This window comes from Pinus tabuliformis, chromosome 2_2 (assembly GCF_031772625.1).
Source record: "Pinus tabuliformis cultivar Carrire ecotype Pingquan chromosome 2_2, CPIR1, whole genome shotgun sequence".
NCBI classification, from domain to species: Eukaryota; Viridiplantae; Streptophyta; class Pinopsida; order Pinales; family Pinaceae; genus Pinus; species Pinus tabuliformis.
In genome coordinates, this window is record NC_142300.1 from 957,503,821 (window position 1) to 957,531,529 (window position 27,709).

The 27,709-nt window shown below is 40.3% G+C and overlaps 1 protein-coding gene across 4 annotated transcripts in view; it reads right to left on the minus strand.

Moving 5' to 3' along the window:
- Window positions 1-27,709, minus strand: part of LOC149196394 (uncharacterized) — a 491,550-nt gene that overhangs the window by 239,819 nt on the left and 224,022 nt on the right. For all 4 annotated transcript variants that reach the window (XM_089405541.1, XM_089405540.1, XM_089405539.1 and 1 more), the window contains 3 exons: window positions 12,175-12,288; window positions 10,689-12,024; window positions 10,022-10,218 (listed from right to left, as the gene is read on the minus strand). In XM_089405541.1, coding sequence (XP_089261667.1) covers window positions 10,022-10,218; window positions 10,689-12,024; window positions 12,175-12,288 — 1,647 coding nt within the window. The remainder of the gene's footprint in view (window positions 1-10,021; window positions 10,219-10,688; window positions 12,025-12,174; window positions 12,289-27,709) is intronic.

Genomic DNA, 27,709 nt, shown 5'->3' on the forward strand with positions numbered 1-27,709 from the left:
AGAATTAATTTCAATAACTATGTCTGAGAACATTAGCAAGAAAAGAAACATAAACAAAAACCACTCCAGAATGTAAGCATGATGTTTACAAAAAATATGAGCTCTTGTATCATGATAGCATGTCTCTTGTGAACAACAACGATTACAATGGAGGAGAGCCTAGCCTTTTATAGGAAAGATTCAAACGAGTAGTTAATGGCTAGTTGACTTCTCCTGATTAAAATATTGCTAGTCTTCCACAATCTAGGACTTAAAAATGTTTTATTTTCTTAAAATATTACAAAATAGGATGAATTTCTCCAAGGGAGTCGAATTTGTTCACATAGACCAAAATAATTCATGATTTCCATTTGAAAATGGTTTTCAATGGTCAAAAACTGTAGTATCAAGATTTCCCCCAACATCTAGAAATTGTTAGTCCATGAGTGAATCGATTTGACCACATAAAAGACTCTAAATTGACCAAAAGAAAACAATCTTGTCCCTTTAGAAAAAATAGTTGTAACAACTAGTAGATAGGTCCATCTTCCAAATTCTCAATCCAATTTGGTTACGACTAGTAGACTTTTCTCCAACAACTATTTTTTGACTTTGACTTGCCATTGAATATGCTCTTAGCAATTCGACTTGGGCCCGCAATGGTATATCTCCAATGCCTTAGCCTTCCTAGAAAAAATGGAACCTAGATTTTGCTCAGCATGTCCTGATCTTTTCTGGGGTCTATCTTGGTTTCCTCATATATGCTAGGGCATTGCCACATCATCACTAATGCCATCTCATATCACCCCTGTGCCTAATCTCCAACTCTGTTGTTGATCTCAACCACCTAGATTTTTCTCATCTTGTCGATTTGATCAATTTTGATGTAATGCATGCGTGATTCTATGCAATGCTCTACCTAAAAACCCCCTAAAAATATTTCTTCTATTGTTGACCAAGTTTGACCAAATTGTAACTAGCCACAAGGTGCTCTGATTTTAAAAATTCCACATGGCATGGAATCCTCTTGTCATGCTCTACAATTTGATTCTAGGTTGACTTTTTGACTACCTAGACCATTTTGCAAAGGGAAACATGCACTGCCTTGGGAAACATGAAAGTTGGCAAATGAGAGTACTACATTGTGAGAGATATAATGAGCAATGTTGCACTAAGGCTAAGGTCAGCTAGAGACTTTATAAACACAAAACCATGTGGAATGAGATAGGTGCACCTTGATGCAGGTTAGATTCGCCCATACACCAGTGACAACCCCTACAAAGACAAGGGCCCCATAGAAACAGGAGTCCTCATGAACAACCTCTTGTTGATTTTGGGCATCAAATGTGCTCTACCTCCGAAATTTTGTGAATGGACTAGAACACATGAAATCGCCAAGACCCAAAAATCGTTTGGAGAAATTCCACCCGAATGAGGAGTTATTAAAATAATTAATATTTTTGATGCACTCCTAAGTCTAAACTTAGGAAAATAAAAATATTAATGGGTATTAATAAAGGTATGGGTGAGAAGCTTCTAAGAGATGAGGATCAAGTATGTTTTAATCTTAGTTGTTGATTAGAGGCTTAATCTCGGTCGTTGATTGATCAACAGGAAAAGTATAAGAGAAGACTTGAAAGTCATTTGGAGATACACTGGGCAAATACTCAGTAACCCGAGAGAAATCGATTCCCAAGAAGGAGTTTGATTTCAGAGGGAGAGTTGCAGGGTGAAGGAAGAGGAGGGCATCAGCCAGTGTTGAAAATATCGGTATCGGCAAAATATCGGCGAGGGTCCAGAAAATATCTTATCGGCAATATCGGCAAAAATATCGGCAAAATATCAGCAAATATCGGCAAGCATAAAAAATAATTTTTTCAAATTTTTAAATATAGCCGATATTTTGCCGATATTTTCAAAATATCGCGATATTTTCCGATATTTGCCGATATTTTGAAAATATCGCGATATTTTCTCGGCGATATATCGTTTTGCCAGAAATATCGCGATATTTCCGAATATCGCCGATATTGTCAACAGTGGCATCAGCAGCAGTCAGAGACTGAGGAGGAGGTGACGCAGGGCATTCAAGAGACAGCGTAGAAGGAAGAGTAGGGAGACAGCACCATTGGAGACGCAGTCCTCACACAGACTGACTTCGAGTGACGCAAGAGTGACGTAGAAGTGGGTGAAGGTTCTCTAGGGTGTCAGAACTTCTCCAGGAGGAGGAGAAACATTGTCTCAGGAGTTTCTCTCAGAAGTGTCAGTTTTTCTGTAGAATCATTCCTTGTAAAGCGATTGTTGCTGAAGATTAACAAATAAACCCTCATCTGCTGCATCGGTTTTCCCACATTGGGTTTTTCCGGGGACAATTGTCCAAAAACAACTATGTTGATGTGATTGATTCTTGTGCTTGTATATCACTATTATTTTCTCTATGTAATTGTGATAACTGCAGTAGAACTTATTTCAATGTTTACTAAAGGTTTCGTAAATAACTTATTGTGAGAGATAAGTAGGTGAAATAAATCAGTTACTGCAGTAGAATTTCGTGTTAGAAATTTCCACACCTCTAAGGTCCTCCAATTCAGTTAGAGACAAGATCACCAAAATGATATTCTCAAGGGATGAAGCATGGTCTGACCACTCATAATGAATATGTGAAAATTCTATCACTGCAACAACTGATTTACTTTTCCTACTTATTTCATCATAAGTTATTCATGAAATTACTTCAACAAACATTAAAATAAATATTGTTGTAGATATCACACAGTAATACGCACACATTGACACAGTTATTTTGGACCAATGTCCCCGAAAAAACCCAATGTGAGAAAACCGATGCAGCAAGGGAGGATTTTATTATTCAGCAATTTTCTAGTACAACAGGGTGCCAAACTGGCTTACCCACAGATAGAAAAGCAATTCTTCTGAATCCAGCATAGGCCCCACTGACCTCTGCGTCAGCTTGAAACCCTCTGAGTCAACCTCAAACCCTCTGCGTCAGCATCAAACCCTCTGCATCAGCCTACTGAGGCTTTGTGCAGCCTCTCTGGCCTTCTGCATCACTCCTGCAACCTCTGCGTGCATGACGTGAGCCCTTCTGGCTCTGCGCAGTCTCCACTACCTCTGCGTGGCTTCCTCTAGCTCTACGTTTGCCTCTTTTGCCTTTGTGCTGATCTCTCGTCTCTCTGTTCCGTACTTGTTGCCTCCTCGCTGCTCTCTAGACCACTAGTTCAATTTCTCAACAAACCCCACTCCAAAAATTGAACTGACTGGTCTCCCTCAATGTGTTCTCCAAGTGCCCATGAAGCCTCCTCTTATACTTTTCCTGTTGACATCTCAATTGCCGAGATTAAGTCCCTAATCAACGGCTAAGATTAGATTTGGCTTGATCCATGTCTTTTGGACCATTCTAACACAGATTCATATTAATACACATTAATATTTTATTTTCCCTAAGTTTAGAGTTAGGGACTCCGTTAAAAATATTAATTATTTTAATATCTCCTGATCTGTTTACAAATTGCCCTAACCCTTTTTGGGTATTAGAGATCTCATGAGCCCCAACCTCTCCACCAAATTTTGTGGCTAGAGCGCATCCAATGCTACCCCAAATCAACACTCCCTCTTAGTGATGACTATGCTCTAGCAATACTCCTCACAAAGTATTACTCTGATCATCTGGCAGCAGTACATGTGCTGATGCTAGGCCTTCCTGCCCAACATCCTTTGCATTGCTGCCTCCTATACTGCTGCCCATGACACTGCTACTGCCACTGTTGCATATGTACGACAGCTCCCTCTGCATCCGTGTTGTTGTTGGTCTTTTCTCCCAACACTGCATCCGCATTGCAACTCCCTCTACATCATTGTTGTTGTTGGTCCTTTCTCCCAACACTGCATCTACACTGCAACTCCCTCTTCATTCATGCTGCTAACACACTACTTCTGAAAGGGGTTCTTTACCATCCCCATCTTTTCCCTAAAGTAGTCAAATTTTGACTTTCCAAGGGCCTTGGTGAGGATATCTACCACTTGTTCCCCTGTAAGAGTGTAGCTCAACTATACATCTCCTCATTGGGCACAATCTCTGACAAAATGACACCGGATATCAATATGCTTCGACCTATCATGGAATACTAGATTCTCAGACAGTTTGATGCAACTCTGATTATCACACATGATCCTGGTCGCCTCCATATTTCTTCTAAAAAGGTTTACCAACAGTGTTCTAAGCCATATGACCCCACACGAAGTTTTGCTTGCTGCCATATATTCTGCCTCAAACAAGCTCAGAGCCACGAACTTCTATTTCCTACTGCACCAGGAATTCATTCCTGATCCAATGTTGAAACAGTACCCAAAGGTACTTTTCCAATCCACTGAACTTCCTGCCAAATCTGCATCAGTAAATCCACTCAACCTGATATCCTTCCCCTTGTTGTACAAGAGCCCATAATCAATTGTTCCCTGTAAATACTTGAGAATGCACTTGGCTGCTGCCCAGTGAGCCCTCTTTAGTTCCACCATGAACTGACTAAAGATGTTGACAGCATAGCAAATATTTGGCCTGGTATTGACTAGATACATCAGGGACCCTATGAGCTGTTGGTATAGGGTGGGATCGACATCCTTGTCTTCTGATGCATCAATCTTCTGCCAATTGGTGATCATTGGCGTAGCCATAGGTCTACAGTCTCCCATCTCGAACCTTTTCAGGATTTTTCTAGCATACCTTCCTTGCGCAAGGAAGATTTCTCCTTTCTGCTACCAAACTTCCAACCCTAGGAAATAGTGCATTCGTCCCAAATCCTTAATGTCGAACTCTATGGCTAGATTCTTCTGCATTCTTCAATGAATCTGGATGATCCTGTTAGGAAGAGATCATCCACATATAGTACTAAGATAAGTGGCTCACTCTCTACGACCAGATAGTAGAGATTTGAATCCATGTCACTCTTGACAAACCCATCTTCTGCAAGTAGCCATCTATTCAACCATACTACGCTCTTGGTGCCTACTTCAGCCCATACAAGGCTTTCTTCAGTCTGCATACATGAGACTTCTTCTCATGAGTTTCAAAACCCTCTGGTTGTTCAATGTATACTTCTTCTATTACCCCATTTAGAAATGTCGTCTTGACATCCATCTGATGGATCTCCCATCCCATCTGGGCTGCTAGACATATCATGGTCCTAATAGATGTATACCTGGCTACCATGGTGAAGGCTTCCTCACAGTCCATCCCTTCCATTTGAGCATACCCCTTAGCCACAAACTTGGCCTTGTATTTTTCAACACTGTTGTCCGCAACATATTTGATCTTGTAGCTCCATCTTGAACCTACCACAGATCTGTCTTGAGGCCTTGACACCAACTCCTAGACATCGTTTACCATAATGGAGTTATACTCCTCCACCATCGTATCTAGCCAGACCTGATGCTGAGCTGCCTCCTTGAAGCCGACAGGCTCTCCATCCTGAGCTACTAATGCCTGATACCTGTCTGGTTGTTTTCGCTCCCTTTTACTGTTCTTTGGCTCTCCGATGAATTTTTCTGCATCACGCAGAATCTGACGAAGTTCCCTGTTGGTTCTTCCTCTGTCAACAGGTGCTTTTGTACGCTCCTCTTCCTCATCCTCAGAATCTTCCTGATCTGAGGAAGAATTCTTCACTTCCATTGGTTGAAGTGGCATGACCAACAGATCCTCTTTCAACTACTCCTTGGAACGCATTTCGCGAGATCTTCTGAAAGCTCTGTCCTCCATGAACTTTACATCTCGTCGTACTACTACCTTCCTGCTCCCTGGAAGATAGATCCTGTATGTCTTAGCGTTCTCGCTATATCCTACTAGATACCCCTTTTCTGCAGTCTGAGCTTCTTCCTCTTTTCTTCGGGTATAAGACAATATGCCAAACTCTCAAATATCTTAAAATCACTGACTTCAAGTGTCTTCCCAGTGAAAACTTTCTCTGGAGTAATCTTGCCTAATGCCCAATGAGGAGTCCTGTTCTGAACGTAGACAACTGTGTTGCATGCTTCCGCCCACAAGAATTTTGGCATATCCTGATCATACAACATGACTCTAACTGCTTCTACAATAGTCCTGTTTTTCCTTTCTGCCACCCCATTATGCTCCAAATTGTAGGGAGTTGTCCACTCTCTTCTGATGCCCTCCTTAGCGCAATAATCGGTGAAGTCCTTATTGACATACTCTCCACCATTATCTAAGCGCAAGAATTTTATTTTCTTACTTGTCAGATTCTCCACTAGAGCCTTGAACTCTTTGAATCGACAGAAAATCTCATCCTTGGTTTTTAGAAAATAGATCCAAGTTTTCCTCGAGTGGTTATCAATGAAGGTAAGGAAATACTCGGCACTGCTGAGAGCTTTGACGAACATAGGTCTGCAAATATTGAAGTGTATCAATCCTAGTGCACTATTGGCCCTGTGGTTGCTCATAGGAAATGTTGCCTTGGCATACATTCCTAGAGCGCATCCCTTGCATACATCATCTCATTCCGTACTCAAATCCAAAACTCCTATTACAATGCTCCTGAGAATTCTCAGAGCTCCATGGTGCAAGTGACCCATCCTTCTGTGCCATAGTTCGTTCAAGTCTTTGTCCCCATGATTGCCTATTAGTGACATTGGAGATTCTAGTTGTAGTCTATACAACTGATTACTTTTGATCCCAATCTGCACTTTCTTTTTCCAGCTCGGGTGTTTGACATATACCTTTTCCTTAATGAAGTAGACTTCATAGCCCTTGCCCTGTAGTTGTGACATGGACAGTGAGTTCATCCCCAATCCTAGTACATGCAATACATTTATGGCATGAAATTGTTCTCCCGATTCTGTCTGAAAAACTATGGTACCTTTTCCTACTGGAGTACACTTTGCCTTGTTTCCCATGGTGATCTGAAAGTTCGTCTTCTCTTCTCGATATTCTGAGAAACACTCCCTGATTCCCGTCATATGCCATGAGGCTCCACTGTCTATATACCATAATTCTGATGATGCAGCACTAGTCATGCATGCCACTTCTTCCAACCTAGAAGCCAACATAGAGAAATCAAAATCTCTCTTGTGCAATCTTCTGAAAATCTGCGAGAATCTCCTGAGGTGGATGCATTTGCATCAAGGTCTCGACCCATAACTGATTTTCCCTTTCTGTCTCTGATTACTTACTCTAATACCATGTGAAAATTCTATCACTGTAGCAACTGATTTACTTTTCCTATTTATTTCATCATAAGTTATTCATGAAATTACTTCAACAAACATTAAAATAAATACTACTGCAGATATCACACTATAATACAGAAACAAACATATACACACATTGATATAGTTATTTTGGACTAATGTCCCCGGAAAAACCCAATGTGGGAAAACTGGTGCAGCAAGGGAGGATTTTATTATTCAGCAATTTTCTAGTACAACAGGGTGCCAAACTGGCTTACCCACAAATACACAAATTTTCAGAAGTACTTATGAATCCAGTGTAGGCCCCACTAACCTCCGCGTCAGCCTGAAACCCTTTGCGTCAGCCTCAAACCCTCTGCGTCAGCCTCAAACCCTTTGCATTAGCCTACTGGCAACCTCTCTGGCCTTTTGCGTCACTCCTGCAGCCTCTGCGTGGATGACATGGGCCCTTCTGGCTCTGCGTCATCTTTGTTTCCTCTGCGTGGCTTCCTTTGGCTCTGCGTCTACCTCTGTGTTGATCTCCCATCTCTCTGTTTCGTACTAGCTGCCTCCTCACTTCTCTCCAGACCACTGGTTTAATTTCTCAGCAAACCTCGCTCCAGAAATTGAACTAACTGGTCTCCCTTAGTGTGTTCTCTAAGTGCCCCTCAAGCCTCCTCTTATACTTTTCCTGTTGACATCTGAACGGCCGAGATTAAGTCCCTAATCAATGGCTGAGATTAGATCTGGCTTGATCCATGTCTTTTGGACCATTCTAACACAGATTCATATTAATACACATCAATATTTTATTTTCCCTAAGTTTAGACTTAGAGTCTCCATAAAAATATTAATTATTTTAATATCTCCTGATCTGTTTAGAAACTGCCCAAACCCTTTCTAGGTATTGGAGATCTCATGAGCCCCAACCTCTCCACCAAATTTTGTGGCTAGAGCACATCCGATGCTACCCCAAATCAACAAAATACAGACTTAAAAGATAAGGCACCAGGTTGGGATGCTTAATACATGGCCTCACATGGTTTTTTACAAGGCTTTGACTTGTGACCTTGGCTTTAGAATGATGGTGAATGATCTGCTTGAAAAAGTTGCATCCCCACTGACAGAGTGGTAACATGACCTAAAAACGCAAATCTTCTCTTAAGAACATAGTGGTGGATATGGATAAGCTCATGACTCGAGGTTGAATCATCCAAGGGCCAAGAACCCAAGTCTATGAAGATAGAATGTGAGTCTAAAAATACTCTAAAGATAGAGAGGTTAGGAAGCAAACTACAATTGGAAAATACTCTAAGGAACCCTATGTTTGCATTGCATCATCCATTAAAATTTGAAGCATGATATTTTGAACCCTATCAATATGTGCTCAATCCAAAGACCCTAAACTGGGGCCCCAAACTTTCAACCCATAAAGAGTTGTCTTGAAGATGTGTTCCTTTAAAAAATATCCTAAAAATGTATCTAAGAACACCAGTGTTCAATGAAAAAAGGTGAAGCGTGTCCCTTACAAAAGTGTGACTAGAAGGCAAGCTTCAACTTGAAGAATGGTCTGGTAACCTGAGCTCCTGAATAAGTACAGGTTGTTGTGATATCCACAAGCTCGCCCTTATAGAACTGAAAATTGTACCTAGCATCCCTAGACATACTAAAGATCATAACCGGTGTTGCAAAAGTTGGCATCAATAAAATATAAGTAAATGTCACCAACTCGGAAAATGAGCAAAATAGGGAAAATTTTGATAAAAGTTGGCAAAATTCAGCAAGCATAAACTTGGTCCTGAAGAACTTGGAAAACTTAGCAACCTAAAACGCTCTGAAAAATCAGATATTTTTGAAACACCAATCGTGGCCTCAGTCTTACCAAGGTTACCCATCAACTAGCAAGCCTTATAGAAGCAAGCAAGTGCAGCCTGTTGTCTTTGTAAACCATCAGAAGAATGACTAAGTAGGCCCAAGTCCTCAGAAAAAGGTAGCATAACAATCAAGACATGATGTAGCATACAACAATCATGAACATGGGTACGCTTCTGAAGAAAGAACTCAAGCTCATCTATGTAAATACCAAACAGTGTTGGCAAGAGAGGGCATCTCTGCTTGACACCAATAATATTCAAGACCAATTCAGAGAATCCACAAACACTTCAAAATAGATCAACAATCTGTGACAATTTCAGCTCTAGCTACTAGTTCTCTAGGGTTATGAAGCCTTTAGATTTATCTTTTGACCACCCATGTTAGGCTGAAAACCAATGTTCAAAGGTTTGCATTTCACAGCACTTCCAGCACACCTGGTTTGACAACTCCCTTTCATGCACAAGCTGGTAGCCCATTCTGTGGCTTCGTACTGCAACCCCTATCAAGGTTATAATTTTCTAGTTGCTATTCTGGTGTGCTCTCAACTATTTCCACATGTTTATCTTTGTTAAATGGAGGGCATCCTATGATTTTATCAGCTGTATCTTGACAGCAAAAGAAAGCATCCAGGAGGTTTAGGCACACTGACATATGCTGTATTATCTTCAACCCCAATGTTAATGGTTTCTATGACTTCACCAATAGACTAATTAGCTACCTCTAATAGCATCTGTAATAATGATCTTCTCCAGATTAGAGATAACTACAATCGCAAACAACTAGAACAGGAAAACTACCGAATCTCTGGCATAACTTTCTATATCCCGAAAAGGAACAGCAACAAAACAAAATCGCAAACCAACAGTAAGATGGGACATGATCAAGAATTATAGCAGATGTAATCACTATATAAAATGAACGCAAAAAAAATGTTTAGAAAAAACAAGAGATATCAAATGGCAGTACAACATACAGACTCTCAATGGTATCACGCAAACTGTTTCTAGAAGCTGATATCGATGCCACAAGCAATCTTATTGTCCAAGAAATAAGGTCATCTTCAACAATTTTGCAACTGGAAGCATTCTGTTGATATGAATATTTGCACATGAACAGACAACTAGCTGATAGTGCGGTTATCAGTGATGCTTCTTTGTTCTTGCCTGTTACCTATATGATTCAAGGAGCAAAAGAACAGAGATAAGACATCTATATTGAGCCTATATCGGAGTAAAAACAGATAGAAAACAAATACTAAATTGGACAGAAACTAAAAAGAAGCTTGACAGAAATTCTCCAGATGGAACACTCTCTGCTCCACTGTGACGCTCTCTCAAGCCTGCCTCATACTATAAGTGGCACAGATAAGGTCCTTGGAGAAAAAAAGAAACTTGGACACAGACTCATGGTTGTTTTGGACAAGCCTGCAATGGGTTGTTTTTCATTATGTCTTGGAACAGACAGACTCAGGGAGACAGCTATAATGTCTGAAAACATGACTTTGCTACTAGCTAACTTTAACCAGCATGTTTTTGGTCATTTATGAATGACATCCAAATTGAATGAACCAGCTCAATTACAATAAATTACACTATCAAGTAAATGCAAACATATTTGCTAAAGCATGATTGCTTACATACCTCGAATTCTGCTTGGTCTGATAGCCAATGAACCAAAACTGTCTGGGCATGATGACTGCAAGTATGCAAAAACTCAAAGACAGATACTAAGTCTGCCTGTTTTTCCAGATTTAAAGTAGAGAACAGGTATGTGGTCAGAGATTCATTTCCTCCTCTTTTGTTCAATACGCTCTTTGGTCGGGTAACCATTCCAAAAGATGTCTCCAACATAGACTTCATTACTTTAACTTTAACTGGCCAAGAGCTTTCATGTGCAATATTCTCAAGGAATAATCGGGTGACAGAATGAGTAGGTCCTTGCAGTGAAGCAACGGTTTCTTTGTCTCTTAAGAACTCAAGAGAAGTGCAAAAATTGGAGCTTGCATTCAGTTCTAACAAATTTAGAACTCTTGTGAATAGCACACAGCAGCCAGAGAACATAATGTATCTTCTATTTCCTGAAGTATCATCTTCTTCCAAGTTGCTTATGTATTTCAAAAAATTCCTTCCCCTCATGCTAATCTTTAACATAAATTGCAACGTTTCTGATATGAAAATTTCCGGCTCATATTCAAAGCAGCATTCAGACAATACTTTTTGAAATTTCAATTGTAAAAAGGTGAGTAGAGATCTTTCAACACCCAGCAAAGCAAGATAATCTGAATCTATGAGTGAGCAACTTTCTTGAAAGTTGATATTAAGACTTCTAAATAAACTTTTCTGAGACAAAGAATGGGGATTTGTATAAGTCGTATCATAAAGATTCCCAAGTTCAGCCATAATGAACTTTGCATGGAGAACTGAGATCGTCTTATGATCTATGGCATGATTATTACCACTGAAAATGCTAACAAGTTCCATTTCCATCTGGGAAAGTATTCTTTGAATAAGCCGATGACACTCGCTCTGAAATTCCCATTCAGGAGGTGGCTTTTGGCCAGATGATACAGCAATATTTTCCAAGGTACTATGAATGGAACATATTAGTACAGTTAAACAAGGAAGCAGAAGGAAACACAAATGCTCCCATGATAATTTATGATCTTCAAATACTCTAAATTTTCTAGTAGACGCCTCCATTGTATGGAGAAGAGCAATTTCATTATCCCAGCAACTTTCTCTTTGTATGCACTTTCGCAGTTCAGCATGTGCGAAGACAAGGCCTGAAACTCCTTTCAATAGACCAAGATCATAGTTCAAGTCCGAAATGACCATATATCCAATACTAGAATTTATGATATCAGTGGTTGAAAGCCACACATGATTCTCCTCATTCCCACCTATGAAAGAACCAGATCTCTGAAATGGACATGATGACATACCTGAGAAACTGGCTGGAGAAAGGTGAGATAGAATCCTGTGCAAGAATACAATCCTGACTGTTAAAATTTATTTGCACCCGTATAATAACTAAGAAGAAAAATCAAGGGTAATTTTCACTTTTAATGCCGAAATTGGAGATTCAGTAACCATATTACTATAAACTTCATACAAGTAACAATCATACCGCAACAAATTTGGAAAACTTTTACTTGCAAACATAGAAAGTGTCCGAAGACAAGCCTGGAGAATCTGAGCATGATGTTCGTTTGCTTTCATTGGTTTTAGAAACTCCTGCATTCTGTCAGAAAAAAAAAATTCAATCATCAGAAAAGACTTTACACAAAATAAATAAAAATTCCAGATGGGTACAACAAAACATACACAGCAAACAGTGGTAACTCTAGTAATGCACTGAGAGGGAAACCCATCAGCTACGGTTATTCCTAAAGTATTATGGTTCACATCTGATTTAGCATTGAGGTAGTGTTACCTCCCCAACTCATACTTGATGATAAAAGCCCTAACCCACAAGGTGTAACCCAAGGGGGAACTACTAGGATGGTCACTATAGTCACCTAAGTAACCTATCCTCTAACTTTTGGTTGTCTCTTCTCTGACACGAGGGCTTATCCCTAACAGTTAGGACTACTAAAGCTATAATCAATTAAGCTCAAATGTGATTTGAAGATATAGCTCTAGTAAAACAGTGTATTTGTCCTTTTTAGTGTAATGAGAATAGAGTGATTGAGGATAAGGGACTAGTGCCTATCCAAAATTTGGGCCAATGGAGTCAAGATGTGAAACCAACAAAGAAATTTATGAATGATTAAGACACACACAGCTGTTACATACAACAATATGCCTTAACTTATTTTTAAATAATGAATACTTAGAGGGGTCCTTATACATGTCATACAAGTTATAAGAGTGAGTCCTACAATAAAGTACTGACCCAACAACTCTTAACAAGATGATAGATTCCAGACAATATATTCAAAAATATGATATTAAAAGGGATTATTACTGATCCAATTAGCAGGGTTGCTAAGGTCTTGGCAACCTGCTAGATGGGCACACATAGGACAAGGACCCACTATCACCTCTATCAAAACCTCCATTGTTTAGACCCAACAACCTCCTAAATAGTCAAGAGAGGAGTCCCAAATATAACCCCAAACAAACCCATATAAGATTAGTTGAAGCAAACAGCTCATTGACAGGAATATATATATATATATATATATATATATATATATATATATATATATATATATTTATATTTATATATATATAATTGAATGATGATTTACAAATGTGGGAGGCCCTGGCTAAAATAGACCGTAGGAGCCCTTACATGAGGGGGCGTGATTTTTGATCATGCCCTTTAGTTTTAGACTAATTAAATTAAATAAATTTTACATAACATTGCCTTCATCTCGAAAAGATGCTTTGTCCTCAAAGCATATGTAACAACGGGTGTTGTTGATGAAACACTCCTGTCTCCCAAGAAGCTTCTTCTTTTGGTAGGTCTTTCCACTTAATCAGGTATTCTTTGATTACTCATGATCGCAACTTCTTTTCCCTGGTGGAGATGATACCTTTTGGTTCTAAAATGATCCTCCCTTCGTCATCTAAAGTCGAAAGTGTTGTTTGTGCTTTATTGGTGTTTGCCAAGTGCCTTTTTAAGGCAAGATACATGGAAAATGTTGTGAACACGACTTTTATCAAGAAGGCTTAACCTGTATCCTACTTGGCTGATCTTTTTGTTAAACTCGTATGGTCCATAGAATTTTGGCGCTAATTTGTTTTTTCCCTTCTGTTTTAAGGATAATTGCTTGTAAGGTTGAAATTTAACAAATACCCATTCTCCAACTTCAAATTCTCTCTCTGTTCAGTTTCAGGTCAGCCTGCTGCTTCATATGATTTCTTGCAATATTTAGATTTTCCTTCAATGCTTGGACGACCTTTTGGGTTTCTTCTAACTAATCTTTAACCACTGGGAGTTTTGTCTTGATAATGGCAAGGTCCTTCCATTTAGGAGGTTCATAATTGTACAGAGTTTGAAATGGAGTCATTTTCGCGGAAGTGTTGTAAGTGGAATTGTACCAACATTCGGCGAGATGTAACTATTGCACCCACTTATTTTGTTTGTTTGTTGCATAACAACGTAAGTAGGCTTCTAAACATTTATTGACAACTTTTGTTTGACCATCTCTTTGAGGGTGGTATGTTGAACTCATGTTGAGGTAGGTTCATATATGTTTGAAAAATTCCTTCCAGAAATTACCTATGAATTTGGAGTCTCTATCGCTAACAATGACCTTGGGAAACCCATGTAATTTGTAGACATTCTTGCAAAATATCTCGAAGACTTCTTTTGTGAGTCAGATTTCATCATTCCAATGAAGTGTGCATATTTGGTGAGTCTATTGACTACTACGAGAATTTTGTCCTTGCCATTAGACACAGGTAATCCTTTGACAAAATCCATTATATTTCTTCCCACTTCTGATTTGGAATATATAAGGGATGGAGCAATCTGAGGGTCATATTGTTCTCATTTTTATTTCTCTGGCATTTATCGCATTCTACTACATATATTTGAATATCATTATTCATTCCCTCCCAAAAGAATGATTGGCGTGCATTATAGTAAGTTTTAAAGAAAGTTACATGTCCGGTTGACAGTGAGTCATGGGATTCTTTGAGAACTTTGGCTTTCAATTTAGAATTTGGACTTAAGTAAATTCCCCCCTTGTACCACAGAATATCGTTTTCCCATTCAAATTTTGAATTCTGAGGAGGGTTATTGATTATAGCACCTATTTCTAGATCTTTTGCATACTCACTTCGAACTTCATTAAGCCATTCTCGAATAGTAACTAAAATTGCAAGTAATGATGATTCCTCGTCTTTCCTTGACAAAGCATCCGCTACTACATTGTCTTTCCCTTTCTCATGTAATATATCCATGTCAGAGGCAGAAATTTTTCAATCCACTATTTTTGTTCTGTAGACACTGTTTTCTACTGAAGGAGGTGTTGAAGAGTATTATGGTTGTTGATTTTTGGTAGCATCGGATGTGCTCTAGCTCCGAAATTTTTGGAGGGGCTAGAACACATAAGATCTCCAGAACCTAGAAATCGTTTGAAGAAATTCCACCCAGATGAGGAGTTATTAAAATAAGTAATATTTTTAATGGGTTCCTAAGTCTAAACTTAGGAAAATAAAAATATTAATGTGTATTAATAAAATATGGGTGAGAAGGTTCCAGGCAATGTTGCACGAAACGGGGATGTTTTTTGGAAGCGGGGACGCAGAAGTGTCATTTTCCAAAAATCTAGGAAGCGAAGCATCTGTGGAAGCGTCTGCTATATATATATATATATATATATATGCCTTTGCATTTATACTCAAACCAAACATCCCAAATACCAAATTAGTTGTAGAAGACATGAAAACATGCATATTTTTGCATAAATCAAGATAGATATGGTATCCATGATTCCATTGTAGTTACTAGTATGTACATCAATGATTAATTATTCGAACATCAACCATCTATATTCTAGCAATTACAAACAAACATCAAATTTTTAGGCATATTATAAAACATAAAACATAGAGCATATTATGATTTATCTAGCAAGTGAGCAATTGTCAACATTTGTCATGTCCAAAATTCAAATAATAATGTTTACAAAATATGTCACTTGGTCACCGCCAAGGCAAAAAATGTTCAAATTCACAAGCCTACAAGTCTAATGATTAATCTATGACAAAAGTAGTAAATTGTGAATATATCTACTAATCTCTCCTCCTTCCACCATGAAGAGAACGTGGCAGCGAGCCTCCACGTGGTGGCAATGAAGAAGATGGTGCCTATGGAAGTTGTGGCACTGAAACTGATGAAGACGAACCCCCTGCTGTTGGTGTTGAACCATGGAACCTAGGAACCAAGGGAACAGATGAGGGTGGCATCTCAACATGATCATCATCATTCTGGAATCGCTCAAAAAATTCATACAAAAAAAACACTAGTTAACAAAAAAAATTAAAAACATGAATTAGAGAAATGCTTTATAAGGAAAATTGATACCACAATGGACATACTTGAATAAGAGCATCCTCTAATTGCTCTAATTGCAACACTCCATCCTCCAAATTGGGCTCCTCTTGATTCCTGTCCCAAATCTTAAGGTCTTTATTAGTCTTTGCATCATCATAGTAATGGCACAACAATCGCAAGTTGTAATGAACATAAACCAAGCTCTCTACCCAGTCTAAACTCAACCTGTTCCTTTTAACACTGTGGGTGAAAGGATAAGAGCTCCAACACCTCTCTGCAAAAGAAGTGTTTACCACCTGTGATAGCACCCGCAATGCCAAAGTCTGTAGAGGTGGAGTAGCCCCTCCATGCATGTTCCACCACTCAAGAGAAGAAAAAGTCCCTCGATCTCTAATTGCATGCATGCTCCCAAATGGACCAGTGTTAAGCGTATAGTTGCTCAACTGTCTCCGTGCCATGGCAGCCTCCTCCTCATCAGGGACTAATTTACTCAATGCAAACATATATTTTTTGTGAACCTCTTGATCTTGGTGTGGTTTTCTCATGCTTCCCCCAACAGGTGCTGGTGTTGAAAGCCATGATGGATGATAGTATTTAGGTGTCAAAACATATGTTAATGCATGCAATGGAACATTTAGCATTTCCCATCGGTTTTCCACCTCTTCACGAATATAATTGTACAAGGTGATATCTCTAGGCTCAACAATGTTTTTAATCTGCCCCAACATGCTATCCATTTGCTCATACACCTCCCCAATTATTGGTTGATCTGAATCTCCAAACTTGATCATGTAATAAATTGGTTTGGTGAATTGCAAAACATACTTAACCTATGACCAAAAGTACATGTCAAGAATAGTGTCCTTCTCTGCAATAGCACCATCTCTATCGGTGTTAATGTCATCCCATGTTTCAACACACACCATATTACTTAAAGCTTGTCTCACCATCACTAGCCGCCTAAAGGTGAGGTAATAACTAGCAAATCCTGTCTTTGCAAGTTTAAGCAACTGCAACTTGGAGTAAGTGCCATAGAAGTAGTTTACCCCTGTATGCCCTGTGATGAATTTAATGAGTTGCTTCTGTCTCCTGTAAAGCTCATTAATCCACCCACATTCTTTATGCTTCACAATATCATGCATCAAAAGGTTCAATGTGTGAACCAAGCACCCAAACCAAAAGATGTGTGGATGAGTACGCTCAATAATTTTTCCTGCTACCTTACAATTTGTTGCATTATCTGTAATCACTTGAACCACATTATTCGGAGCGACATCTTTGATTGATTGCAATAAGAGATCTGCAATGTCTTGGGAACATGCACTGATGGAGGAGGAGTCATGACATGTAATAAATATTGCACCACTAGCAGAAACACCAAGAACATTTATCAAATGTTGGTTTCTAATATTTGTCCACCCACTGATACAATGGATACCCCACAATCTACCCACTCATTTGTAAAACATGTCAAAGCTCTTTGAACCTTTGCTTTTTCTCTTTCTAATAACATTGTTCTAGCTTTCTCATGGTTGGGGGAATTGTATCCTTTTGGGGCTTCATTGATGGCCTTTACATTTCATGCCAATAGGGAGAGCAGAGCACATGGAATGGTACACTGCAAGCACAAAGAAATCAGACTATCTTTCCATCCACATCATCCCTCCCAGCAACATTAAGGAAATCCCCTATTGTTCTTTTACCTCCAGAGCTTCCAAAAGTACCATGAGGAAATGAGCTACCAAATCTAGAGGTTGCACTTGATTCAGAATGAGTTTTTGGTTTCTTGCTTTTTTGTTGTGCAACCTCCTCTATTTGGATGTATTTTCTTCTTTGTTCAGATGAAATGTTTGGTCAAATTTGTATCCCCAGAGCACCCTTTTTATTATTATTAGAATATATTAGAATATTCCTATTTAGCATTTAATGCTCATTCCTTTTAGCCGTTGCTATTTATATTCTTTTAGTAGTTTCTTTGATGAAACTGAGTGTTTCTATATTCTACATAGAAACCTGATGTTTCTATTATTGTAAATATCTATGTATTATGATTGAGCTGTTTGCTCATTCGAAATTAATTCATTCAACATTCTTTTATGGTATCAGAGCAAGGTTAAGAGATTTCTTGAACGGTAATTCTCTCTGCATAATAATCTCTTGAGTCCTTTCTAAGGTCGAGCCCTCTGTAAGCCAGGCAGCCTTCACTGAGTCTTAGCCTCGGCTTTGCTCGCTGTGATAAAAGCTTACAGTCGTCCATCTCGATACAGAAATGGATTCTTCCCTTGCATAAATAACTTTGTGGCGGTGACTGTTTTCGTGGGAGCGGAATTTTTTTTGGCTGGCCAGTCTGCTTGGAATCGTGAATCCGGCTATCTTCTTTTTCGCCTGGCGGCTACTCGACCACCACGTGGAATTCCTCAGCAATCGTGATCCAGGTGTTTTCTCTCAAAACTCATTTGTTTTTTTGAAAGTCGGAGTCGTGGTTTGAAAATTCGATCTGCGGGCAAATTCGTGGTTTTAGTTTCAAACGCTGTCAAACCCGTGGATATCTGTGGATACGCGTGCAATTTCAAACCCGTGGATATACATTTGAAACCCGTGGATAGATATTTGACACCTGTGGATATATATTTCAGACCTGTGTAACGGAAATCGTGATTTGAAACCCGTGGTTAATATATACATTTTTGAAACCCGTGGATATATACTTCAGACCCGTGGATACATTTTTGAAACCCGTGGTTCATTCCGTGGATACATATTTGAGACCCGTGGATACAAATTTCAAACCCGTGTATATTTCAAACGCTGATATACCTGATACGTATATACCTGAGACGTATATACCTGAGACGTGACGTGAAGCTCTGATAGCTCACGTGGCCCAATTTGTTTAGATCTTCGTATTTGTTTAGATCTTCGTATTTGTTTTGTGGGCCAATTTGATACCTGAGACGTATATATCCGTGGTGTTTGCCGGCAGTGTGTTACCAATCAGCAGAAACGTGAAGCTGAGACAGCACATGTGGGTCCATTTTTCAATATTTGTATTTGCTGTATTTGTGGTTCTGGTTGCCGGCAGTGTGTTACCAATCAGCGGAATTTTTTTCTCTTGTGATCCTGACAGCCTTCATTACAAACTCAGACCTGTGACATCTGTTTATTGCATCAGTATACACTTGTGGTAGACCTGCATTCTCTTGTGGGAAACTGTATTCTGTGCTAGCAGTATTACTATTGTTTTAGACTGAAGAGATATTTTTGCTGGGTAAAAATTTTTTTTAGCAGGACAAAGTCTGTTCTTTAATTTACATCAGGATAAACAGGCAGCTACATTGTTCTTGTGTGTCAGACTTCTGTATTTTCTTTGGGAAAATGGCCACACTTACCAATCTGATGTTAGAAGGAAATCAACGCTTTAATGGCAGCAACTATAACATTTGGAAACAAAGAATGTTGACCATTTTTGAGTACAGGCGTCTTGATCAACTCATTTTGGGCAAAGAGCTTCGTCCCGGTACAGCCGGGACCGATCAAGATAAATTTGATGATCGAAATCGAGAGGCTGTTATGCTTCTCAAGCTCTCTGTCGCTGATGATCAGTTACCACAGATCCCTTCTGGCAAGACAGCTGCTGAAATCTGGCAACAGTTGAAAGAACTGCATGAGACATCTGATAAAAGCAGAGCTTTTTTTCTCAAAAATCAGTTGTTCTCCATCATGATGGACGAACATATGTCTTTACAGGAACATCTCAACAAAATTAAAGACATTCGAGATCAGCTCGAAGCCATTGGTCGGACCATGGAGGAGGAAGATATGGTAGTCATTACTTTGAAAAGTCTACCGAAATCTTATGAACACTTCATTGAAACGCTCAACATTACCACCACAAATGTTGATCTGAAGTTTCCAGATTTATGTACCAAACTTCTGCAGCAGGATCGGTGGAAACAGCAGTTTGGTAGTAGTGCTTCATCAGTGTCCTCGGAAAATGCATTTTCTGCAAAATATCAGTCCTCTCAGTCCTTTCAGCAGAAAGGCTCCTCTCAGCCTTTTGATCCTGCTCGGAAGAAAAGTGTGCAGTGTAATTACTGTCACAGGTTCGGTCACATGAAGAAAGATTGCCGACAGAGGATTGCTTCTGAACAGAGGAAACAGGGAGGGCCACATCAGACAGCAAATGTTGCAGAACATTCCGAGCAGACAGAGTCTGCCTTTTACGCCTTTATGGCTAAAAGGTCTTCAGATCATGTTCCTTCCTCTGCATGGTACATTGATTCTGGCGCATCACGTCATTTTTCTCACAGGCGTGACTGGTTTATTGACTTCTCACCTTTCAGTGATTCCGTGGTATTTGGCGGAGGTGAAAAGTACACAGTAGCTGGCAGAGGTACAGTTCAAATTTAGTCTGGTGGGCGCACACTTATATTTCTGAATGTATACTATGTTCCTGGTATGGAAATTAATCTGCTATCTGTCAGCCAGATTATGAGGAATTCTCCTCAACTTGATGTAGTGTTCAGTACCCACAAGTGCTCCATTATTGACAGGGAGTCTAGTTTAACAGTTGTTGTTGGCCTAGAAGATCATGGTTTATATAGGCTACTTGACACCGGTGACTCTCGAGAAGTGGCTCTAGCAGCACGTATTTCTCCTATCAGCACTCTATGGCATCAGCGATATGGGCATCTCAATATGCAGTATCTCTCTCAGCTCTCTAGGGAGGGACTTGTGTCTGGATTACCTGATATTCAGACTCAGCAGTTGGCGGTATGCAGTGCCTGTCAAGCGGGAAAGCAACATCGGTCTTCATTCAAAAATGGAGAATCTTGGCGCACATCTAAGGTACTTCAGTTACTTCATGCTGATATTTGCGGACCTATGAATACAGCTTCTATCACTGCTTGCAAATATTTTTTACTTATTGTAGATGATTTCAGTAGAAAGATGTGGGTATATTTTTTAAAAAATTTATCTGATGTTCTTAGTACCTTTCAGAAGTTTAAAACTTTAGTGGAGAAAGAATCTGGTTGTAACATAATGACCCTTAGGACAGACAATGGGGGGGAATTTTGTTCTTCAGCGTTTGCCAACTTCTGTGATATCCATGGCATCAAACGTCAATTAACCACTCCTTACACTCCTCAGCAAAACAGTGTTGTCGAGCGTCGCAATCGCACGGTTGTTGAAATGGCTCGTTCCATGCTACAACACAGGAGTGTTCCAAACAAATTCTGGGCTGAAGCAGTATTTACTGCTATTTATCTTCTTAACAGATCACCCACTCAAGTTGTTACAGGGAAGACTCCTGAAGAGGATTGGTCTGGCCGAAAGCCTAAGATCAGTCATCTCAAAGTATTTGGCTCAGTTGCATATGTTTGGATTCCAGCTGCTAAGCGATCTAAGTTGGATTCCAAAAGCCAGAAACTCATGATGACAGGGTACAGTGATCATCACAAGGCCTATAGGCTTAGATATAGCCACTGGTCGTCTTAGCTTCAGTCGGGATGTATTATTTGATGAAGACAGAGGATTTTTTCAGTCTTCTTCTTCTAAGCAGTGTTCTGAGGATCAGCCTCACAGTGTTCTTCTTCCGGTCGGTCCACCTGATGGGAGGGATGATGTAGCATCAGTATTTGATCATACTCTATCTGAGCTTCCTCCAGAAAATAACCCTCCTCTTGCGGCCCCTATTGCTCTTGAGTCTCCTCCACCTCCTCCTGATATTGGTTCCTCTACTTCTGCTATTACTTCTTCTACTCTTCGACCAAAATGGTGGGCTAAAACCATTGGTGATCTCCGGGATGATGAGCTCCTTGAAGGCAGAACTTCTAGACATAAGAGCAGACAACAGTCTACAGTCGATTTTGCTCTTATGGCTAACCTGCACAGTACTTTTGAGCCTCAAACATATTCAGAGGCTAAGGGTACATCTGAGTGGGAACAGGCTATGGAAGCCAAATTCCAGAGTCTTCAGAAGAATCACAAATGGACACTTTTTGATCTTCCTGCAGACAAAAAGCCCATAGGCTGCAAATGGGTGTATAAAGTGAAATACAAAGCTGATGGAACCATAGACAAGTATAAAGCTCGGCTTGTGGCTCGAGGATTTTCACAGAAGGAAGGCATCGACTATGAGGAGACTTTTGCTCCTACAGCCAAGATGAGTACCATAAGGCTTGTTCTTGCCCTAGCAGCTCAGTTCAATTGGAAAGTTCATCAAATGGATGTAAAAAGTGCTTTCCTAAATGGTGATCTCCAAGAAGAAGTCTACATGACGCAGCCTCCAGGATTCAAGGTTGTTGGTCAAGAACAGAAAGTGTGTCGGTTAGCTAAAGCAATCTATGGATTGAAACAAGCTCCTCGGGCTTGGTACATGAAAATTGATCAGTACCTGACAGATCAGGGTTTTCAGCGGAGCCCTTCTGATGCAAACCTGTACATCAAGCATACTGGTGATGATATCTTGTTTGTGGTTGTCTATGTGGATGATCTTATCATTACTGGCAGCTCTGCACATTTAATCCATGGGACCAAACAAGATTTATGCAGAACTTTTGAGATGACAGACTTGGGGCTTCTTCATTATTGTCTGGGGGTTGAAGTTTGGCAGACTGAAAATCAGATCTTTCTCTCTCAGTCCAAGTATGCCAAAAATCTTGTGGACAGATTCAGAATGCAGGATTGCAAACCGGCCACGACTCCTATGGAAACAGGGCTCAAACTTTCAGCTCAGTCATCCTCTCCCCTTGTGGATGAAACTTTATTCAGGCAATTAGTGGGCAGTCTCATCTATCTTACTGCTACCAGACCTGACATCAGTTTTGCAGTAAGCTACATTTCTCGCTTCATGTCCGCTCCTAAAGCTGATCATTGGCAAGCAGCAAAGCGTGTGCTACGATATGTGCGTGGCACTTCTGATTATGGCCTCCTATACACTCGAAGTTCCAATCCTATTCTCAGTGGTTACACTGATTCTGACTGGGCCGGTTCGGTTGATGACCGTAAATCTACAGCTGGGTATGTGTTTAATCTAGGATCCGGTGTTGTTACTTGGACTAGTAAGAAGCAACAGGCAGTGGCTCTCTCCTCAACAGAAGCCGAGTATCGGGGAGCAGTTAAGGCATCCTGTGAGGCAGTTTGGCTTCGACGTATGCTGGCAGATATGCATGTTTCCCAGACAGGGCCTACTTCTTTGTTTTGTGATAATCAGGGAGTGCTCAAACTTGCCAAGAATCCTGTCTTTCATGAACGAACAAAGCATGTGGAAACTCATTGTCACTACATTCGCCAGCTTGTTGAAGACGGCTCAGTTCAGTTGCAATATGTTCCCACAACAAAGCAGCCCGCCGACATCTTCACCAAGCCTCTTGGTCCTGATAAATTTGTAAAATTCAGAGGGTCTATTGGTGTTGTAAATAGATTGAGCATTAAGGGAGGGTATTAGAATATATTAGAATATTCCTATTTAGCATTTAATGCTCATTCCTTTTCGCTGTTGCTATTTATATTCTTTTAGCAGTTTCTTTGATGAAATTGAGTGTTTCTATATTCTACATAGAAACCTGATGTTTCTATTATTGTAAATATCTCTGTATTATGATTGAGTTGTTTGCTCATTCGAAATTAATTCATTCAACATTCTTTTAATTATCACTGTCCATCACCCCACAAAGATGCCTCCTCACACGGGTATATGAACCACTAAATGGTTTTCCTCCATGACAACCATGAGGGCACAAAAATTTGTAGCTTCCACCACCCTTTCCCCCTTCAAGTTTGATCACATAGTTCCACAAGGGTGTAAATGCAGCTTTCCCCTCTAGTGTTTCAGTTTGCCCTTCAGGTTCAACTTCATCCCCTTCCTCTTCAAACCCTTCCTCCTCATCATACATTGGGTCACTCATATTGGGACCACTGTCCTCTTGTGCTTCTTCCCTTCTATTCCTACTCCCCCTTGCCATCATTAAAACCAAAAGTGGAATGATACATAGAAGCCAAAAGAACACCATCTTGGAATATGGATATAGGTGGTGGACAACCTGCAATTAAATGAGCAAGTAGAAACAATGGGAAAGAGTAGGAGAGGGAGGAGAAAAATAGGGGTTTGGGGTTTGCACTTACCTCTTTAGCTCTTGTAGATGAAGTCCTCCAAGCTCCTACTCCAAGCTCCTCCATGCTCCCCTCTCTTCTCTTTTCTTCTCCTCTCCTCTTCTCTCCTCCTCTCTTCTCTTCTCCAACTCTCATAAACTCAAAGTGAGAAATGGGGGCTTAAATCCCTTCATTCCTCACCCTAACCCAAGGTTGACCCACCCCCAACAAGTCAAAATACAAAAAAAAAAAAAAAAAACGTTTTTTTGGCCACGCGATGGAAATGGAGGAAGCCTGTACGGAATCATATGCTTCGTACTACGAAGCACGGCGCTTTGTACGGCCAAAGCATCGTACGAAGCGCGTTTTGAAAAAACTGAAACGTGTTTCGGTCACATGCTTCTGGAATTTCCAAGAAGCATGTTTATCAGCCCGAAACGCATTTCGTACGGCACTTCCCCCATGCATCCGTACAAGCCGTGGATCAGGGTTTAAATCCCGAGGGGGTTTCCTCCAACACTGGTTCTAAGTGACGAGGATCAAGCCTGTTTTAATCTTAGCCGTGTTGATTTGGGGTAGCATCGGATGTGCTCTAGCCACGAAATTTGGTGGAGAGGTTGGGGCACATGAGATCTCCAAAACCCAAAAAGGGTTTGGGCAGATTCTAAACACTTCAGGAGATATTAAAATTATTTATATTTTTAATGGAGTCCGTAAGTCTAAACTTAGGGAAAATAAAATATTAATGTTTATTAATATGAAACTATGTTAGAATGGTCCAAAAGACATGGATCAAGCCACATCTAATCTTAGCCATTGATTAGGGACTTAATCTCGGCTGTTGATATGTCAATAGGAAAAGTATAAGAGGAGGTTTGAGGGTCACTTGGAAAACACACCAGAGTGATCAGTCATTCTATTCTCTAGAGCGGTGTTTGCTAAGAGAGATAGAATCAGTGATTGGGAGTTGCCGCTGAGGTCATTGAGTACTGAGAGACAGAGAGGCAGATATAGTGCCAGGATAGCAGCGCAGTAGCTAGGGAGAGTGATGCAGGGCCAGCCAGGGCTCACGCTGGGCCACGCAGAGGCAGTGGGGAGCTGCGCAAAGGCTCAGGGAGGCCAGCCTTGCTGACACAGAGGACCAGAGGGCTAACGCAGGGCCTCCTAAGGCTAACGCAGACCCATTCGGGATAACGCAGGGCCAGCGCAAGGCAAAGAGGGGCTAACGCAGTCCAGAGAGAGGTTGATGCTGGGGTTTCTGGGGCAGATTGGTGCTGAGTAGCTGCCGGAAGGATTATCCGGGGTTTCAGCAAGGAGACTTGTCAGAAATTGAGAGGTATTACTGCCAAGGAAATTCTCTGTTGGGTAAGCCAGTTTCGACACCCAAATTGTACTCTGATATTGCTTAATAAGAAAACCATCAGATAGTTGCACCGGTTTTCCCACATTGGGTTTTTCCAGAGACATTGGTCCAAAAATAATGGTGTCATATGGTATGATTGTTTTTGTTTCCTTTAGTTGTTGATCTATAATACGTTAAGCATGCACTAGTGTTTATTTTAAGTATTTCCATTGTAAATAACTTGTTAAGTAAAATAACAAGTAGGTAGGAATAAATCAGATAAAGTGCATGGAGGGTTTCTAAGTAACCTTAGAAACTTCAACAAGCCATTGATTAGAGATTACATCACGGTCGTTGATTCATCAACAGGAAAAGTATAAGAGGAGGCTTGAGGGTCAGTTGGAGACACACCAAGATATTGAAGAGATCAAAGAGTTCGGTTTTTCTGGGGTGTGGTTTGCTGAGAAAATCGAGCTAGTGATCTGAGTTGTAGTGAGGGGTGGTTCGGCAGAGGGATTTCAATCCAAGGCCGAAGAATACATAGCAGAGAGGCAGAGCAGCACCAAGAGAGACAGCGCAACTCCAGAGAGGGTGATGTAGAAGTTAGAGGGGCTGACGCAGTCCCTTAGAGGCAGCACTGGGGTTTTTTTGTGGGGCAGAGAGAGAGCAGCTCAACAAATCTACTTTCTAAGCAAGGGAGGCTCACTAAGAGGGTGACGCAGCTCCTAGAGGAGATGATGCAATTTCAGCGCAGAGCTTCGAGCAACGATCGTTGCCCAGCACTAGGGACAACATTTGTCATTTGTGGGGTTTGATCCTCTAGTTGTTGGATTCGCCGAACTATCTGTCTCTGGATAGAGGTACTTCTGCCAAGGTTATTCTCTGTTGGGTGAGCCGCATTTGGCACCCTAGTTGTATTCAAGAATCTGCTTAATAATACAAACCCTCTAGACGCTGCACTAGTTTTCCCAAATTGGGTTTTTTCGGGGACAATTATCCAAAAATAACAGTGTCCCTTGTGTGACTGTCTCACTTTATTTCAGTTCATGATTTGTATGTATGTGTTGGCTGCAATAGTGTTTTTCATCAATGTTTATGTAATTAAATAACTTGTTAAATGCAAAGAACAAGTAGGAGATGATAAACCAGTGATTGCAGTAGGGGTTTCTAATGTGTAGATTCAGAAATTTTCACAGTGATCTGTTCGTATTAAGAACTTACTTCCCAAGAGATATTTCCTCCGCTTAACTAATGCATGCATAATGGCGAGCATTTCCTTATTGTATGTAGACTTGAGACATTCTCGCTTGTTGAGCTTCTTGCTCTCAAACGTTATTGGATGGTCATTGTTAATTTATGGTATGTTCTATGCTTAGAGAATTTTACTTATATTTCTGTTTATTATCCACAGATTAGCAATCACATATACATTAAGTAAAGTGCAGATAGAACATTAAGCGATCGACAAAAAACAAGCCAAGACAAGAGACACAAGATGTGCGGCTAGCCAAGGACAAACCCCAATATGGGGAAACCCTTTGATCAAATCTTCTTTTATCTTCAATAATTCAGCAGAGAGAAATAGTACAAAAATCTGATTTACATCAGCAGCAGCAAACCCTAGATCAGCCCTAAACTAGGGCAGACAATATCTTGCAAACCAATCGTCAGATCGCGTTGATTCCTTCACCAAAAAATGTGGCCTTCCAAAGAGAGTCAGGTTCACCTACTATGCAGTCCAGAGAGAGAGAATGATGGTCAATGTTGGTCAAACTTGCGATCTACAGTTGCAGCCCTAAATCTGCGTCCTTTCTTCCACACATGTGAGAGAAGAGTCTTTTCTACGCAGGAGAGAGGAGATTCTTTTCTGCGCAGGAGAGAGAGAGAGATGTGATGAGAGTGATGTGTGCAAATGAGGAGAATACTCCTTGTATTTATATGCAAAACGTTGGGGTTGAATAGATGCGACTGTTGGGCTTTTGAGCCTACATAAGTTGCTGGCCGACTTTGACAATTAGTCCATAATAAAAATAAATTCATATCTACATAAATACTTATCAGAACCGGATGATCTTTAGATCAATCCTACACCTCTCGACGAGAGGAATCTAATAAAAATATCATCATCCATGAATAAGGTGACCCACATGAAATTTGGCCCTAGTTGCCAATTTTAATACTCCCTCTCAACTAGGGAGAACTTCATTTGCAATC